A 16,860-nucleotide genomic window follows, 5' to 3' on the forward strand; every position below is an offset into this window, starting at 1 on the left:
TGACACTTTGATATCATGATTATGATTAACCTCTTAAGCAATGGGCTTCATTTACTTTTTAAAAAGTATTCTTAATCAGCTGAAGAAAATGGTGGCCTTTACCCTCTATCTCTTTCTTGTCCTTTGTAGCGTGAGTCCTTTCCAGCTTAATTGGGCAAGGGTTCACAAATAAGACTGCTGCATCAACAACAATTAACAAAGTAGATAATGAAGACACCCTACATCCAATATCTTTGTTTTGCAAAACAAGGACAAGCATGGAGATGAAAAGTTCTACTTGTGATGTTAGGCCCTGGCACCTCTTTTCTACATGCCAAAGTTTCCATGAAATTGAAGTGTTACAGCAGCACAAAGTTAGAAATAAATACAGCTATATAGAGAAACTTAAGAATTAAAAAAAAAAAATAGAAACTACAATAGGTATTAATTCAGTACACAGACCTACAAATACTGTTGAGTAGAGTTAGTCTCAGGAAAAGAGACATAGCGGTGACATAAGTAGCAGAATAGTATAGTACATTTAAGACTAAAATAACATCAGAATCAGAAATACTTCATCATAAATATCGATTGTAAATATAATAGTGTAAACCCGAATATTATTACATTGTACAGTATGCAAAACTGACATAAGGCAGAAGACTGTAATATAAACTATACAATAGCAGTCAACTCAATATGACAGGCAGCATGTATAGGCCAAATATATTGTGTATTTTAATGAACATTTGATTTTTGTTTATCTTATTAATTTGCTGTTGCAACGATTCAAATTCCTTCAGGGGTGAATTCAGTTTTAACTGAACCAACTGGTCCTGGATACTCTTTCTAAACAAAACATAATTTAAACTATTGAGAACTGTGCTACCCAGTTTTCCCCTACGTGACGCTGTTTTCAGTATTTGGATTGGTAGATGTGGAGCATAGCCTGGGTGTTGTGTTGTGCCCATGGTTATGCCGCTGCCTGTAGGCTCACCCGAGGGAAAAATACACTCTCCTTCTGCTCGGACGTCTTCTAGCGTCATGTGACCCATCCCGGAACTAGGTGACGTCGCAGGACAACAAAGATGGCAGGGATAGGAGGCAGCAACTACTGGGAAGGTAAGGCAACCGCGTTTGACTCAATTTACAGCCGACAGCACCTGCAGCAACATCTAGTGCAGTATTCATAATGTCAACAGTACGTTTACCAGTATCTGTCGTCGTCGCGATTTGCTCATACTTCCACGGTTTACACACAGTACGTGTCTCTACGACGACTAGCTCACAACAAGCTAGCTGACGATTCGTAATGTAAGTTAACGTTATTCCTTCCACCTGCTAAAACTGTGTCAACTCTTTAAACGGGTATCAGCTAAACACACCGAGAGTCCGCTTTGCCAGCTGTCACACGCATTATACAGTAATTAGCTAGTAGAAACCGTTTCTCTCTCTTTTTAATTAGAGCTCGTTAATACGAATACAGTGCTACAAGTTCATAAGCGTTGATGTGGTAACATTGCCATTGCTGTAGCTTTGCTGAAAAAAACAAAATGAGCCGTTGTTAAAATGTGTGTGTGTGTGTGTGTGTGTGTGTGTGTGTGTGTGTGTGTGTGTGTGTGTGTGTGTGTGTGTGTGTGTGTGTGTGTGTGTGTGTGTGTGTGTGTGTGTGTGTGTGTGTGTGTGTGTGTGTGTGTGTGTGTGTGTGTGTGTGTGTGTGTGTGTGTGTGTGTGTGTGACAGATCTGCGAAAGCAGGCGCGACAGTTGGAGAATGAACTTGACCTGAAGTTGGTCTCCTTCAGTAAACTATGCACCAGCTACAGCAGCTCCAGGGATGGACGTCGAGGAGACTCGTAAGTTTCACGTCACTCCTGCAAACTTATCAAGGCAAAAAGCTGAAAAGAGTTTCAGTCATATTGGATATGTAGATGTAGTAAGTAAAGAGCAGGTTAACCCAGCAAGTGAAATTGCATCTAAATACTGCTAGGAAAATCCATGTTTATAATATATTTGATGTGATTGGGATTGATGGGTTGAGTTCCCTAGATGATATGGTTAAAATAGTTATTTTGCAGTTGAATCAGTTAGTTGATTAAAAGGTCAATACACTAAAGTTTGATCTGCAATTTGTAATGGTTATTGATTAATAATTTAATAAATGTTTCGAGCAGAAATGCCAAAACGATTCTGATTTCAGCTTGAATCCATACCATTTCCAAGGATGTTGTTCACCAGCTATAATATCCAAGGAAGAAAGCAAGGAAAGGAGAATTTCTCAGGAGATTTTAGTATTATAACACGACCATTTCACCTTTTATCACCAGTTTTTCTCAGCTGTAGGAGTCTTTGAGATTGAGCATATCTAATCAGGACCCCATAAGGGGTAGAAAGCGGGAAGGCTTTCTAGGGCCCAGCCACTTGGGGGGCCCATGGTCTTTGGAAGCCAAGAACGTAACTAAGCTAAACTTTATTTTTAGATATTTATGTCACTATCTATTCAAAGTTGGGTGTTTACACAGAGCCGCGGCTCCGCTTATGGCCATTTAAAAAGCAGTAGAAAAGCAGAAATGTTCAAAATGTTTCAGATTGACCACAGCGGAGTGTAACTGTTTCAAACATAATCCATCCTATAAACCCTTTGTGTGCCAAATGGTGACACGATTGGGTTTTGATATTAAACAGTTTTGTCTGGATTTTATTTCCTGAGTCGTTCCTGCTCACGGAAAACACATGTAGGCCTACCTGCTACTTGTGTCTGGGTGTCGTTGTGAAAAGTGTTTGGACCCCATGAAAAAACAGTTTGGATAGTTCTTCTACATTAGTTACTCTGTAATTTCCCTGAGTCTACAAACAGGTTTAAATTCTCTCTCCACATAACTTACATTTTTGTGAAAAAGAATTTCCCTTTGGGGACTATACCTTCTAAAGGCTTTGACATAAGTCTTCAGGTTGACACGACCAGCCAAGTCTGACCAGTTTTTCAGAAACCTGGCCAATTGACCAACCAGCCGGGTCATACCTGTATCTGTCATTAACTCGACGTCATTGTAAAAGAGGGTCACCCCTCAATTGATCTTTCGAGGTTAAATAAAGGAAAATTAATAAAATGAAAATTAATACCACAATGAAGCTGACGAGCAGCATCATCCTGTTTTAATTATTACCGTAACGACCAAGGTCCTGCTTTCTGTATTGTTTCTAAAAATAAAAATAGACCTAAAAAAGTTCTTAATGCAAAGAAAGGCACATAGAAGTTGGAAATAATTGAAGGAACAGTTTTGAGTTCATAGATTAAGAACTTTTTTTGTAATGCTTTCAGTGCTTTTGCAGTGATGAGAGGAGAATGAACTAAGCCTAAATGTTGCAACCAAACATAGGCCAACTTTATAGTTTTGAGGGTAGATTGGTTTGGTTATTCATGTAGAGAACCGCCTTTTTTAATTTGTGTGTGAAGAATTTGTTGTTGATGTTGTTTTTTAAGTGTTATTTATTTCAACAATACCACCAACAGATTTCAAATGATTTAATGTCATGTGCAGAAATACAAAAAAGTGCAATATATGGTGCAGTCAATTAGTGTAAATGTATCTTACCAGAAACTAGTAGCATAGAAAATGTGCAAATTGTGAAAAAACTGTTTGCTTTAGTGAATACTAAAGAAGAACAATGTCTCTGTGTGAACTGATTATTTTGTAGAGATCTGTTGATCTGTTAAACAATTGTGTGAGTGTAATGGAATCAAAATAAATTGGTAGGTATATTGGGCTAAGTCAGAAATGTGCTACTATTTAAAATAATAATGAGCCCTTGCTCCCCCAACTGTCCCTGCAAGTCCCTGGTTGATAAGATAGTTAGTCTCTCTACAAATACATGTATGTGTTTATTGAGGGATGAGCGCACTCACACTCATTGTTGATAGTAGTAATGGGTAAGGGGGGCCCATTGACTGGAGGTTTTCAGGGGCGCAGCCATTTGTGTGGGCAAGCCTGTATCTAATACTTAAAAATAATTGGACTACAAAGATCCATCTGAATATAAACAATTATGGTTGCCATTGCCAAGTGGGGCTGGTTTGAGAATGTTTTACTGAAAAGGATTCAAATAAAATACAGTGCATTTTTAACAATAAAGAAACTATAAACCTAAGAAAAGAATAATGCAAAGTTGTCTTTCTAACTCCTTTTCTTTATTTCTCCACCTCAAGGTCAGACACCACACCGCTGCTAAACAACTCTACCCAGGACAGGATGTTCGACACCATGTCAGTGGAGATTGAACAGCTGCTGGCCAAAGTAAGTCGATTCTCATGAGCCACTCGTCCGTAAAAGAAACCAAAACAAAAAGACTTGAGTAAGAACGGCACTGGATTAATGCCAAGGCTCTTTTCCTTTTATCAAGGAAAGAGCAGACTGCAGGTTCCACTTCTCCACTTTGTTTGCATTGGGTCCTAGAATTACTAAATATAAAAAAGAAAAAATTAAAGATTCATAATTATTTTTCATTCCTCATGGGGCTGCTCAAAGGCAGACTCCAAAAAACAACAATAGATCATAACAGAACAGTAGAATTTAACATTATTTAAATGTTTTCTAAAGGTAATGATGCAAATAGAGCGAGAGTTGTAACTGCCATGTTTTATTAGTAATATTGTACAGTTCTGATCACAAAGGGGGTACAATGCATTAAACCCCGTAATCTGTTATATCTTTTGTCTATTTTGCTTTAAAAGACATCCCTGTAATTATAAAAGTGGACTTCCTCGAGTAGAGGCATTTTTTATCTGTTATTGTGTATTTCATATTCATATTTCCATGCTATATTGGGATTCTGTGTGGGTCTTTACCATTTGGATAACTATTCATTTTCCATCACTCTATCAGCTGACTGCAGTGAATGACAAAATGGCCGAGTACACAAACACCCCGGGCTCGTCTTCTCTCAACGCTGCACTCATGCACACGCTCCAGAGACACAGAGACATTCTACAGGTTTGCCCTATTATTCTTCCCAATTGTTTAACCCTTTATTCTCTTTACTCATTATTTAATTTCTTTCCTTTTTAAGCCTTTCTTTACTTTAAATTTTTAGTTTTCTGTAATTTTTTTTTTTAAATGCCATTTAAGGAAGTCACTGGTGAAGCACACTTGCCTTACATTTTGTTTCCATTTCGTCCTCTTGGTCTTTATTTATATTTTTTTTCACCCTCAAACCCTTTCTTCACCTTTTTATTGTTTTTCTACACAGGATTACACACAGGAATTCCACAAAACCAAAGGCAACTTTCTTGCCATCCGGGAAAGGGAAGACCTCCTGGGGTCTGTCAGGAAAGATATCGAGTGAGTACCCAGTCACACCGCCTTTATGATTAATTTGGCCCTGTGGCTTATATCAGCATAGTTCACAGTTATGGGAATTTGCTCTCTGTAGTTTAGTTTTCACACTGTAAATGTAATTACAATGCACAGTACCACTGATAAATCAGTAAATGTATTGACCGGTGAACGCACACTGAATCGGTGACAAGAGCAACCTTATACTATTTTCTTGTCTCACTCACATGAAACTGTACATGGCACTGCATACAATAATATTGTCACGTGATGCATGGCTTGTGATCCTTAGCGGCTGTGGAGGAATACAAACTATTGAGCATTACTCATAGTGCTTGTGTGTTGTAGACCTTACCTTATTCCGTAGAGGGATAGTTGAGCTTTGCCTTTCACTTGGCAGGCTCTTGAAAAATGTTAGCCATTAAAACCGTTAGAAGATTCATGGGCTCTTTGGCCTTGCATTGAGAAAGTGTGTCCTCTCCACGGATTGGCTCAGTCGTGAATGAGTTTATTGAAATGAGATGGAGGCTCACCCAGACCATGACTCTTGTCTTTTTTTTGTAATGGCTTATTGATCTGAAAGACGCAGCAGTGGGCATACGGTGAGCACTGCAGGATTCCTATTGATCCCCCTTCATCCAACTAGTATATGCAGATTGGTCTGCACGCCTTATACAGTCAAACTTGTTCCATTGGCCTCACACTCACTTTTTATTGTAACTCTTTCTCATTAAAATGTCATAATAATAAAACATGAAGATTTCTTCTCGAGGTGGGTATATTTATATTTAAAAGTCTTTTTTTCAAATCTACCTTTTTTAAAAGGCTGGCTAGTTCATTATAGGTTGGCAGTCCTCATGTTACTACATCATTTGATTCATTCAATTTTACTATAATTTACAATTTGGCTTGGATTTGCTACTTAATGCAAGAGTTTTAGTAATAGCAAATGCTTTTGAGCTCATCACAGATATACAGAAAAGCTGTGCAGCTCGCATTCTGCAGCAGTGTGGTACAATTTTGAAAAACCAGACTATAATACAATTTGCTTTTACTGTATGTATTCCTGTCAGCTCTGTTTTGTAATCATAAACAGGGTTGCCAAACCCAAACACATGTGTTGCCAGAGACTTACAGATTAGATTTTTATTCATATTTATATTATTTGTATCACTGTTGCAATACATAGACACATGCTTATCATATTAAATACATTTTATTCTATTTTTTATATATTTTACTTGCACTTTAATGTTGATTGCACCTCTGAAAAAAGTCTGAGAACAAAGAATTTCATTGCCAAAGATTGCTTTTGCAATTCTTGATCACATCACTAAAATAACTCAAAACACCACTGAGTAAAGTAAGATAAAAATGTGATCATTGGTTTTCTCTGTCTCTTAAAATCAGAAGAACAGTGTGTTTGTGATCCCGAGTTAGCTCATAGTTTTGTTACTCCTCGCTTGCTGCATTACAGTCAAGGCCATTCAACGGGTTCATTGTTTAGAAAATAATAAGATAGAGTTCCAGCTGTCCAGGATCCAGCTGCTTTTATACATTCTTTGAGTCCTGCCTCATCACTTCCCCATGCCCCACAGACAAAGATCAATGAGGAAGGTGAGGGGTCTTGATGCTCTCCTAAAGAAATGGTCTCAGGAGAGAAGCAGCCGGTCCTAATCCCCCCACATGTGAACTCAGACGGTTCTCTCATTAGCAGCCCTAGAGCACATTAGTCATCGTCAGGCCAACAAAACTGGCTCATTACAATGCATTAGATTCATCAGCACTAAGCACATTAGTAGGGTCAGTGGAACTCCTTACTAATGTTATTAAATTAGAATATTGAGTGAACCCTTGCATGTATTGCTGACCTCATGGGTTGTGACTAACTAGGTTGATGTACGGTTAAAAGATGGTTGCTTATGGGCAGTATAACTACAAATCATCATTAAATAATAATGGCCTGGTGGTACATACACTCAACAAAAATATAAACGCAACACTTTTGTTTTTGCTCCCATTTTTCATGAGATGGACTTAAAGATCTAAAATTCATTCCAGATACACAATTGTACCATTTCTCTCAAACATTGTTCACAAATCTGTCTAAATGTGTGATAGTGAGCACTTCTGCTTTGCTGAGACAATCCATCCCACCTCACAGGTGTGCCACATCAAGATGCTGATCTGACATCATGATTAGTGCACAGGTGTGCCTTAGACTGTCCACAATAAAAGGCCACTCTGAAATGTGCATTTTTTTGCTTTATTGGGGGTCTGGGGACTCAGAACCAGTCAGTATCTGGTGTGACCACCATTTGCCTCATGCAGTGCAACACATCTTCTTCGCATAGAGTTTATCAGATTGTCAATTGTGGCCTGTGGAATGTTGGTCCACTCCTCTTCAATGGCTGTGCGAAGTTGCTGGAGACGGCTTATGGTGGAGAAATGAACATTCAATGCACGAGCAACAGATCTGGTTGACATTCCTGCTGTCAGCATGCCAATTGCACGCTCCCTCAATGCTTGTGGCATCTGTGGCATTTTGCTGTGAGACAAAACTGCACATTTCAGGGTGGCCTTTTATTGTGGACAGTCTAAGGCACACCTGTGCACTAATCATGATGTCAGATCAGCATCTTGATGTGGCACACCTGTGAGGTGGGATGGATTATCTCAGCAAAGCAGAAGTGCTCACTATCACACATTTAGACAGATTTGTGAACAATGTTTGAGAGAAATGGTACAATTGTGTATCTGGAATGAATTTTAGATCTTTAAGTCCATCTCATGAAAAATGGGAGCAAAAACAAAAGTGTTGCATTTATATTTTTGTTGAGTAGATACATGCAGTTTTAAAATAGGTAAAAATTGTTTAGCGCTAGAGTATTTTACAGTATTTTAATAAATAGATATTCAAAAAGGCTCTAAGGAAATGTTTGCAAAATGGCAATGGCGAGCGACTTTAGCCCGATCTTTGAATGTCCCTGGATGTGTATGTAGTCTTAGGACGCACTCAGACGTAAATCACAGAAGAAGTATTTTTGGTTTTTAAGATTTACATTTTTTTTCTCATAATATATTGAGGGTTTAGCTGTGTTTGGAAAGCAACATGTTTGTTTACTGCATTCTGAAACATATATACTTTCATGCCATTTAAAAAAAAAAAAAAAAAAAAAAAAAAAAAACATTTCTGTTGCAGCTGAGCCTTTCATCCCTGTCAGGTAGAGGGCAGTAGAGATATTGGGCATGGATTAAAGCTGCGGCCAGGACACTGTTCATTGTAAATTTTTATGTGTATTAGGGTTGTTTTACTCCGCAAACCAAAAATCCATACTAATTAAAAGAAATAGTGTGCACTGTCTCATTTATGCAAGCACCTAAATGAGCAATATGACATTCTATCAACCACCGTATCGATATCCTTCAGCACACTGTCAGCAAAACATATTCTCCTGCGCACACACACACACACACACACACACACACAAAAACAGGCCCACTCCCACGCACACACACAGCTGCGTCATTCATAACTGTAGAATGGAGCAGAGCTGAGCTCTCAGATCCAACACTCCCTCAGCTCCTGCTTTGATTTTAAATGTCAGCTACAAAAATGACAGCCAGACTGTGATTTACATTGGTGCCCTTTTAAAAAGCCTTGCTGGAGTGATGAAGCTGGCTGTCAGTACAGGCAAATCTAGCCCCACAAAGGCATCAGCTCGGCTGGTGGGATGACCAGCTTGGGCTCCAGGCAGCGACTGTGGAGTGTGCTGAGCGTGCACTGAATGTGGTATTTCCATTCAATGGCTTTGAATGGTGCACTGGGGATGAAGTAGGCACATTTGTTCTTGGAAGGCTTACAGTTAGCTGGGAGGGGTTGGATGTTAGTCGTATGTGTGTGCAATGCATGCTCCTTTTTTTTCTCCATTTCACCCTCCTCCCCAGCTCTTTATATGGTCACCCAACTGCAGAGTGGGGCTGTGGGGAGCACTGGGATTCAGCTGCAGGGATGATGATAGCTAGACTTGTATCAAACAAAAGTGAATGGGTGTGATGTTTTGCTCTGTGAATGGTACAACAACCTGCTTGACTGCTTTGCTAAAAGAGAGCTCAATAACAGAACACAACACTATCAACACAAATTAAGCTCCTTCATTAACCTGAAATCAAATCAAATCAAATCAAATCAGTTTTATTTGTATAGCCCAAAATCACAAATACATTTGTCTCAGTGGGCTTTACATTTCAACCTGAGATTGTATGGTGCTATCAAAATGTGAGGGAACCAGTGGTCTCTTGCATAGATAATGCATGAAGTTGTAAAAGCCATAGTAAACCATATAGCCATAGTAATCAAATTGTATTTGTTTTCTTTATTCATGCCTACCAAATCTAAACTATTCTCAGGGAGGTCAGGACACCAGCTCCTTTGGCTCTTTCCCACTGCCCCGTCTGGCATTTTTGGCTGTGTTGTGGTATATCAACTTTGATTTTGGGCATTTCCATTGCTGCTCAGTAGCATGGGAGAACCAGAATGGCTGGCTGTATATGGCACTGCTTAACAACAGGATGACCATCTTTGAACTTCAAAGTCGAGTTGTTGCAGTAAACTATTTGACTCAACCTGCATGTCATGCAGATGACCAGGGAGCAGTCACAATATCTAAAAAAGTGTGCTTGTTTCAGTATGATGGAATCTGCTGTGTAACGGAAGGTGGTTCTTCCTCCACTCCTGCCATCCTGTTCTAGTAATTCATCCTTTTGGATGATTTAAAAAAATATATACAAATAGGTAGCCTTTCACATAGAAAAAGGGAACAAAAGCACACTTTAATATTTATTTTTATATTTACACATTTCCTAGTGACTGATTCTGAAACCCACTGATATGAACAGACAAGAATTGAGAGTGACACACTTCAAAAATTATAGGTGATGGTCAGGCTCAGTGTTGCAGACTGTCAGTCATACAATTAAAGAAATACAGAGATAATAATAATTACAATAAAAATACAAATAGTCAATGTGCATAGAAAAACTAAAAAACAAAACTGTGTGTGTGTGTGTGTGTGTGTTTTCTAGAGTAACCTGTCGAACTGACTGTATTTTAAGGTATCCTAGGTATTGCTGTGAGGTCTGCATCTTTTTAAAATGTTTTTGTCTTGCATGAAAGCAGAAAATTGCTTTTTTCAAATGTTGTCAAATTAGACAAATAGCACAACATCATCATACAACTTTCTTTTAACTTGTGTTTTTTCTTTAACCAGTGTATCTATTTGCCATTTTCAGGACATATAAGAGTGGTTCCGGTGTCAACAACAGAAGAACAGAGCTGTTTCTAAAGGAGCATGAGCACCTGAGAAAGTAAGTTATTGCTTTTTCTCTGCCATATCTGGAGAATTTGAAGTCAACTTTTTCATTTACTCAGAGCAGAACAGCAGTTTTGAAGAATATTTTATATTTAGTTCCAGTGGCGTCACTAGGCTATTTTATTCGGGGCTAAAGCCCGGATTTTAATTAATTAGCCCCAAATATTATTTTTTTGTAAAGCCCTCTAAGCCCCGGATGTTTTAGAAACCTAGAAATGCCCCTGTTACGTTCTGGTATGTCAATCAATGCAGGTCAAAGTAGAATATAGCGCCCTCTTTTTCTAGAGCTGTCCAGCGTTTGCTAGCGAAGCAGTAGCCTCAGGAATAAAGGCTGTACAGGCAGTCCTTCTACGGCAGTAGAGCATAGATTTGTCACTTAAGGCAGTGTGATTGCTTCCACTAGTACTGCTGCGCTGTCGCTCTGGATGTTGATTGCCCGCTTCAACAAATACGCACAGCTTCTATTTTTGCCGGATGCCGGAGCTCACTGCATCAGTTTTGCACAGAACAGAACGAGCAAGACAGGAACATAGACGCAAAAAAAAAAAAAAAAAAAAAACATCCGGTAAATTCAGAATAAAACACTCCGTGTTCACTGCAATCTGAAAACATCGACAAATACAAGCAAGTCCACCCTTCGCTCACTCGTTAGGATGGGAAAAAAAACCTTCCTTGCGTTTGTTGCTGTGTAAATACCACATAGATAATCATATTGTCAAGTGCAATCGCCTGTCCCTTTAATTACAGGGAGAACTCCTCGGTCTCGCAACTCCAGTTTTCCGGCAGCGCTGGCCTTGCCCGCTTTGAAAATGGAGACAGCAATTTTTGTTTTACAATTCAGGATGGAGAAAAAATTTGATCAGACTTGCTTTCCTTCTTTGTTGAGAGAAAACCTTTGTGCTTCACTTAAAGCGGCAACGAGTAACTTTTAAATATCTTTTAAACAGCCTCATGTTTCCTCTCATAATCATAAATTACCTTTAACAGCAAACGAGACCATCAGTGCAAAGAAAGACGTTTTTATATAGTTTTTATTACTGCATTTGATCTGGTCGTACACCCAGTCCGATTTTCGGTTCACGCGTGCATGCTCTATGGTTACATATCCGTATTGGTCACAGATTTCAGTGTGGCGCAGTTACGCGATTTGAGAAGCCTATCCCTCCAGGTGAGGGAAGGGGAGCGGGAGCCTTGTTTGAGACAGTTGTTTGTCGTCATAATGACTGATAACGGGGCTGAACCATAAAAGAAAAAAAAGAAAATGCAATGAAGAAAAGCGAAAAGGGAGAGTGATAGTCGGGCGGGAGGGCGTTGCCAAGCAACGTATACACAATTTCACGCAGCGAACGTAGACTGCAGTGTTTACTCCTAAATGAATGAGCGGTAGCCTACTAAAACAAAGTTTACTTTGCCTCACCAGCATCATCAGATGACCATTATTCATCTGAAATAGTCATTATTTACAACATAAACACATTACCTCATCGTGATCCATTCTAACTAACTGCCATCTCTCGTTCATTCGCTTTGTGTGGGGACACGGACTCATTCAGCTCCGTGAGAGGTGACAATGCATCAACTCATTGCAATCAGGTGTGTTTAGCACTTACTGGCATTAGTTGATGCTGTGTCACCCATAGACTCACGGAGCCGAAAAGAGTCCGGTGCCCTCACACTTTGCTTTCAACACACGGACACGCACCATATTGCTTCCTGATTATTTGAATCTGAACGCCCTGCACGAGCTAGAAAACAGCTTCACGACAGCTGGCGTCGTAATAATACTACCGCTTTTGTTCAAAGGTGTCGCCAACGTGCCGACTTACTCGTAGTGGCTTTAATGCCTTGATGATGAAAATAACATCATCATCACCATCTTCAACCGCTTATCCGGAGTCGCATTGCAGGGGCTGCAGCTCGAGCAGGGGACCCCAAACTTCTCTTTCCCAGGCCACATTGACCAGCTCTGACTGGGGGATCCTGATCTGCCCCTCTCTCTCTCTTAATCTCTCCACCTAGTACTGGGTCTTCCCAGAGGCCTCCTTCCAGGTGAACGCTCCTGAAACACCTCCCTAGGGAGGCGCCCAGGGGGCATCCTTACCAGATGCCCGAACCACCTAAACTCGCTCCTCTCATTGCAAAGGAGTGTCGGCTCTGCCTCCAGTTCCTCACGAATGACTGAGCTTCTCACCCTATCTCTAAGGGAGACGCCAGCCACCCTCCTGAGAAAACTCATTTCGGATGCTTGTACCCACAATCTTGTTTTTTCGGTTATTACTCAGCCTTCATGACTATATGTGAGCGCCTGAGTGGGGGAACGAAGATCGACCGGTAGATCAATAGATAACTTAGGGTAAGAACTCATCCCTTCCTGTAGTACACAATTGGTATCCTGAGAACCATGGTCTCAGATTTAGAGGTGCTGATCCTCATCCCAACCGCTTCACATTCGGCTGCGAACCGATCCAGTGAGACCTGGCGGTCATAGACCAATGATGCCATCATCAGGACCACATCATCCGCAAAAAGCAGCGATGAGATCCTCAGCCCACTGAACTGCAGCTCCTCCCCACCACAACTACGCCTCGATACCCTTTCCATGAATATCACATACAGCATTGGTGATAAGTCGCAGCCCTGGCGGAGGCCAACCTCCACAGGAAACAAGTCTGACTTACTCCCGTGAACATAACACACATTTTATACTCCATTACTTAACTTTGCATCTAAATGATGTAAAAATTTAGTCAGACTTCAACTTTTCATACTGACACAGTTGGTCAAACTGTGATCTGCCAGCAACTTCATTTGTTTCCAACTATCATTTGGCTGAATCTCAAGCACTGCTGAGCAGCATGCGGTAGTACAGCGTGTTAATTCTGTATGTGTGTACCTGTGTGTTAGAGGTGTGATAGGAACCCTGTGTGGAAGGTCAATTTGGATGTCAGCAGGACAACCATACATGCACACACCCAAACAAAACACAAAAACACAATTAAACCACAGAAAGGCTTTTATCGTGCCCTGATTTGAAGACCTTGTCTGACAATTTAGTCCTATCGACAATAACAAAGCGGTCTGATTGATTTTTCCTTTGGCTAAATGTGTTTTCATGTTTTAATCATTCAAAGGATAAATACCACAATTATTCCCCATCAAACACCTCTTAAAGGGGACATATTATGAAAAACAAAACATTGCAGGTGTTTGGGCACCCTTTTAGGTTATTGGGGTCTCTACCAGCACACAAAAGCTTAAAAAAAAAAAAAGTGTCAGTTTCTTCAGGGATGCTTTTTTAGAAAAAAGGGGGATTTGAAGGTTTCTTCCAAAAAACACAGACTGGTGACGAAACCGGTCGGTTTTCATTACCATAAATACTCCCACGGGAAAGCTTACCAGAAACTCGGTAGTTGATTGGCAAATCAAGACGCCCCGTTGGTAATCACACACAGCTGAGCCTCCACTCGCTCATGCAACAACAGAGGAGAAGCAAGCTGCAGTGTTAGCTCATCCTCAAGCTACCATCACACCCCAGCCTCGAAGCAGACCGGGGCTGAATGGATTTACTTCATTTTTTGTTTGGCTATGCCCAGCAACTAGGTTGGCAATCTAGTGTGATCTGCTGTTATACTGGAGTGTGGAGGAGATTGTGCCTGGAAGACAGAGAGACACCATCTCTCCTCTGGAAATGTAAGTAGTCCTATTTAAAAACAAATCTGTCCGTTTATGAGTTCAATGTGTGTAATGTGCTTTAATTTATCCCTCCTATAATAACCAACGCCGACTGAAACGAGAGAATGTCTCTGGGTTAAGTAGTTAGCGTTAGCGTTAGCGCCCGTTAGCTTTTATGCTAACGGTTAGATCTGTGAGTCTGTCCGTGACAGCCCCTGTGTGAAAACAGTCACGGTGAAATTGTATGGTGTGTTGGAAACTGAAGAGTATTTGTTTGTTGTTGACAGTGTGTAGTTATGCAAGCAGTCGTGGTACATGCAGCAGTAGGCCTATTACATCTCCAGTGTCATATTATAGACAGGAATAGCCTACTGTAAGTTGCCTCTGCTGCTGTTTGTTTCCTGTCCATTATATTTCAAAAAGCACACAGTATCACTCAGAACTCGTTTCTTCTTGAGCAAGGGCTATATTAGTGAACTTATTAGTGGCCCATCTTATTTAATAATGGAAGAAAAAATATATTTTCATTAGTTTGTAGCTTTGCCATAACTACAGATGTATCATGTATGTAGGCTACACATGATGTAACATTGAATGTGCCATGTTTTACAGCTATCTGGGTGACCTGACGGAGCGTTGACCCACAAGGACCGTCACACTATCTGTTCCATCAGAGGACTGTTCACTGGGTGGAACAGGTGGTCTTCTTCAGGGCCCACCAGCAACAACTGGACAGTTACATACAATATGGCTTTGCTTCTGTTTGAATTATGTACACTTTATATTTCCATTTCACTGGCTATGAATAAACTGCTTTATTTTTAAGTATGGTTTTGGTCATTTTAAAATGTAATGATACTGTTTCAAAGAAAAAATCTTCAGAGAGATAAAGGGTTGAATTAAAAAACGTATAAGTCAATGCATGTAGATCGGTCTGAAAACTAGTCCAACATCCTGACTATGAAAATGTGAGTTTCAAGTAATCCTTTACTACACGAAGCAAACAGTGACAGTAAGCAACACAATACATGTTTTAACAGTAAAACTTTATTATAAATGAGTGATCACAATACAAATGATACATTACCTACTAGATATTGAAAGGGTGTCAGATAATTTGCAGCTCTGACTGTAATTGTTTCTATATATTTTTTTTTTACAAAAGATAATGTCTTTCCAGTGGATCTTGACATGATACATTCCTTTCCTGCCACATTACTGTACATTTACAGCATGGCTTTCAAAACCAAAGCTTTTTCACTCCACTGGGTTGTAGATCATTCCCCAGTTTAACCTGTAGAGACATACATAAAACGTTGTATGTTACAAGTTTAGAGAGTTTATTCATAAATACTTAGCTCATATTCTGTTACTGACTGTGACATATTTAAACTGTATTTACCTGAGGATAATGTCAGGGAAACCAGAAATCTTGATGCAATTTTCACAGTTTTCAGCTCAGACTCCTGCCTGACCAGGTTCAGTTGTAAAGCTTTTGGTTTAGAAGTGATAAGTGTGCTGATATTTGCTGTAGAAATGAAGGTCAACATGGTAACATCGATCTCCATGCTGCATTGGCCAAAAGTAAACAAAACTGACAGCTGGGCGTGTGCCATGCCCATATAGGTAGGTATAGAGTAAATGAGCAGGGCGGTGCATGCACGCCCATGTAGATAGGAGGGGAGTAGATGTCAAAACCAAATTTTTTAGGGAGAGGCCAAAAAAGGCCTGAAAAGGCAATGAAGAAATGGGCATTGGTAGAAAACTAATGGGCTTTTTGTACAATAGACCATTAAAACCTTTTCTAGTAGACCTCGGAAATACACATTTAAACCCGAGTTTTTGCATAATATGTCCCCTTTAATTATTTTTTCTACCCGTATCGGTAACACTTTATAATAACTATCCGTTGTAACTCGTTAATAGATCATTAGTAAACTCTTAATTAATGATTTATTAATGGTTTGTTAAGTGTTTGTTAGAAGTTTGTTAAGGATGTATAACAATGCCTTACAGACAGTTAATAGACCGTTTGTTAAGGATTCATAACTGTGCTTTATAGCATCGCAAAGGGCCATTAGGACGGATAATCCATGACATTGCCGTGATGTATGGACATTAAATGTCCCTCTGAAATTCTGTTTATCCAGTGTTTACCACAAAAAGTTCCCAAACCTCATGGGTTTGTATGTTGTTGTACACTTTTGTATACTACTGTTATGCCATGTGATGGCTCAGTATGTGTGTTTCTATAGATTAAACGCAATGTTCAACATTTCATCTGTGGTGTTTCTTTGGTAAAAAACAGTACACAGAACAGCCTATGGGTGGAACAAGGTTGAGGTACAAAAATTTGATATTTTAAATATCATGTCAAATTTCTGTACCTTGAACTTGTTCCACCCATGTGCAGTTTTACAAAGTTTCACTGGTATTAGTAGAAGGTTAACAATCTATTAACAACTGATCTGTAAAGTGTGAGTTAATATATTAGTTAAAGGCCTAC

General features: G+C 39.7%; 1 protein-coding gene across 1 annotated transcript in view; it reads left to right on the plus strand.

The window, feature by feature from the left end:
* Window positions 1-1,067: 1,067 nt before the first annotated feature.
* gosr1 (golgi SNAP receptor complex member 1) overlaps window positions 1,068-16,860 on the plus strand; it is a gene marked incomplete at its 5' end in the record, with an annotated part of 32,551 nt that continues 16,758 nt past the window's right edge. The window contains 6 exons of the mRNA XM_080053778.1: window positions 1,068-1,101; window positions 1,722-1,833; window positions 4,185-4,272; window positions 4,861-4,968; window positions 5,225-5,316; window positions 10,603-10,677. Of these exons, the coding sequence (XP_079909904.1) occupies window positions 1,068-1,101; window positions 1,722-1,833; window positions 4,185-4,272; window positions 4,861-4,968; window positions 5,225-5,316; window positions 10,603-10,677 (509 nt within the window). The remainder of the gene's footprint in view (window positions 1,102-1,721; window positions 1,834-4,184; window positions 4,273-4,860; window positions 4,969-5,224; window positions 5,317-10,602; window positions 10,678-16,860) is intronic.

The sequence above is a fragment of the Ammodytes marinus genome (assembly GCF_949987685.1).
Source record: "Ammodytes marinus genome assembly, chromosome: 3".
In the NCBI taxonomy this organism is placed as follows: domain Eukaryota; kingdom Metazoa; phylum Chordata; class Actinopteri; order Uranoscopiformes; family Ammodytidae; genus Ammodytes; species Ammodytes marinus.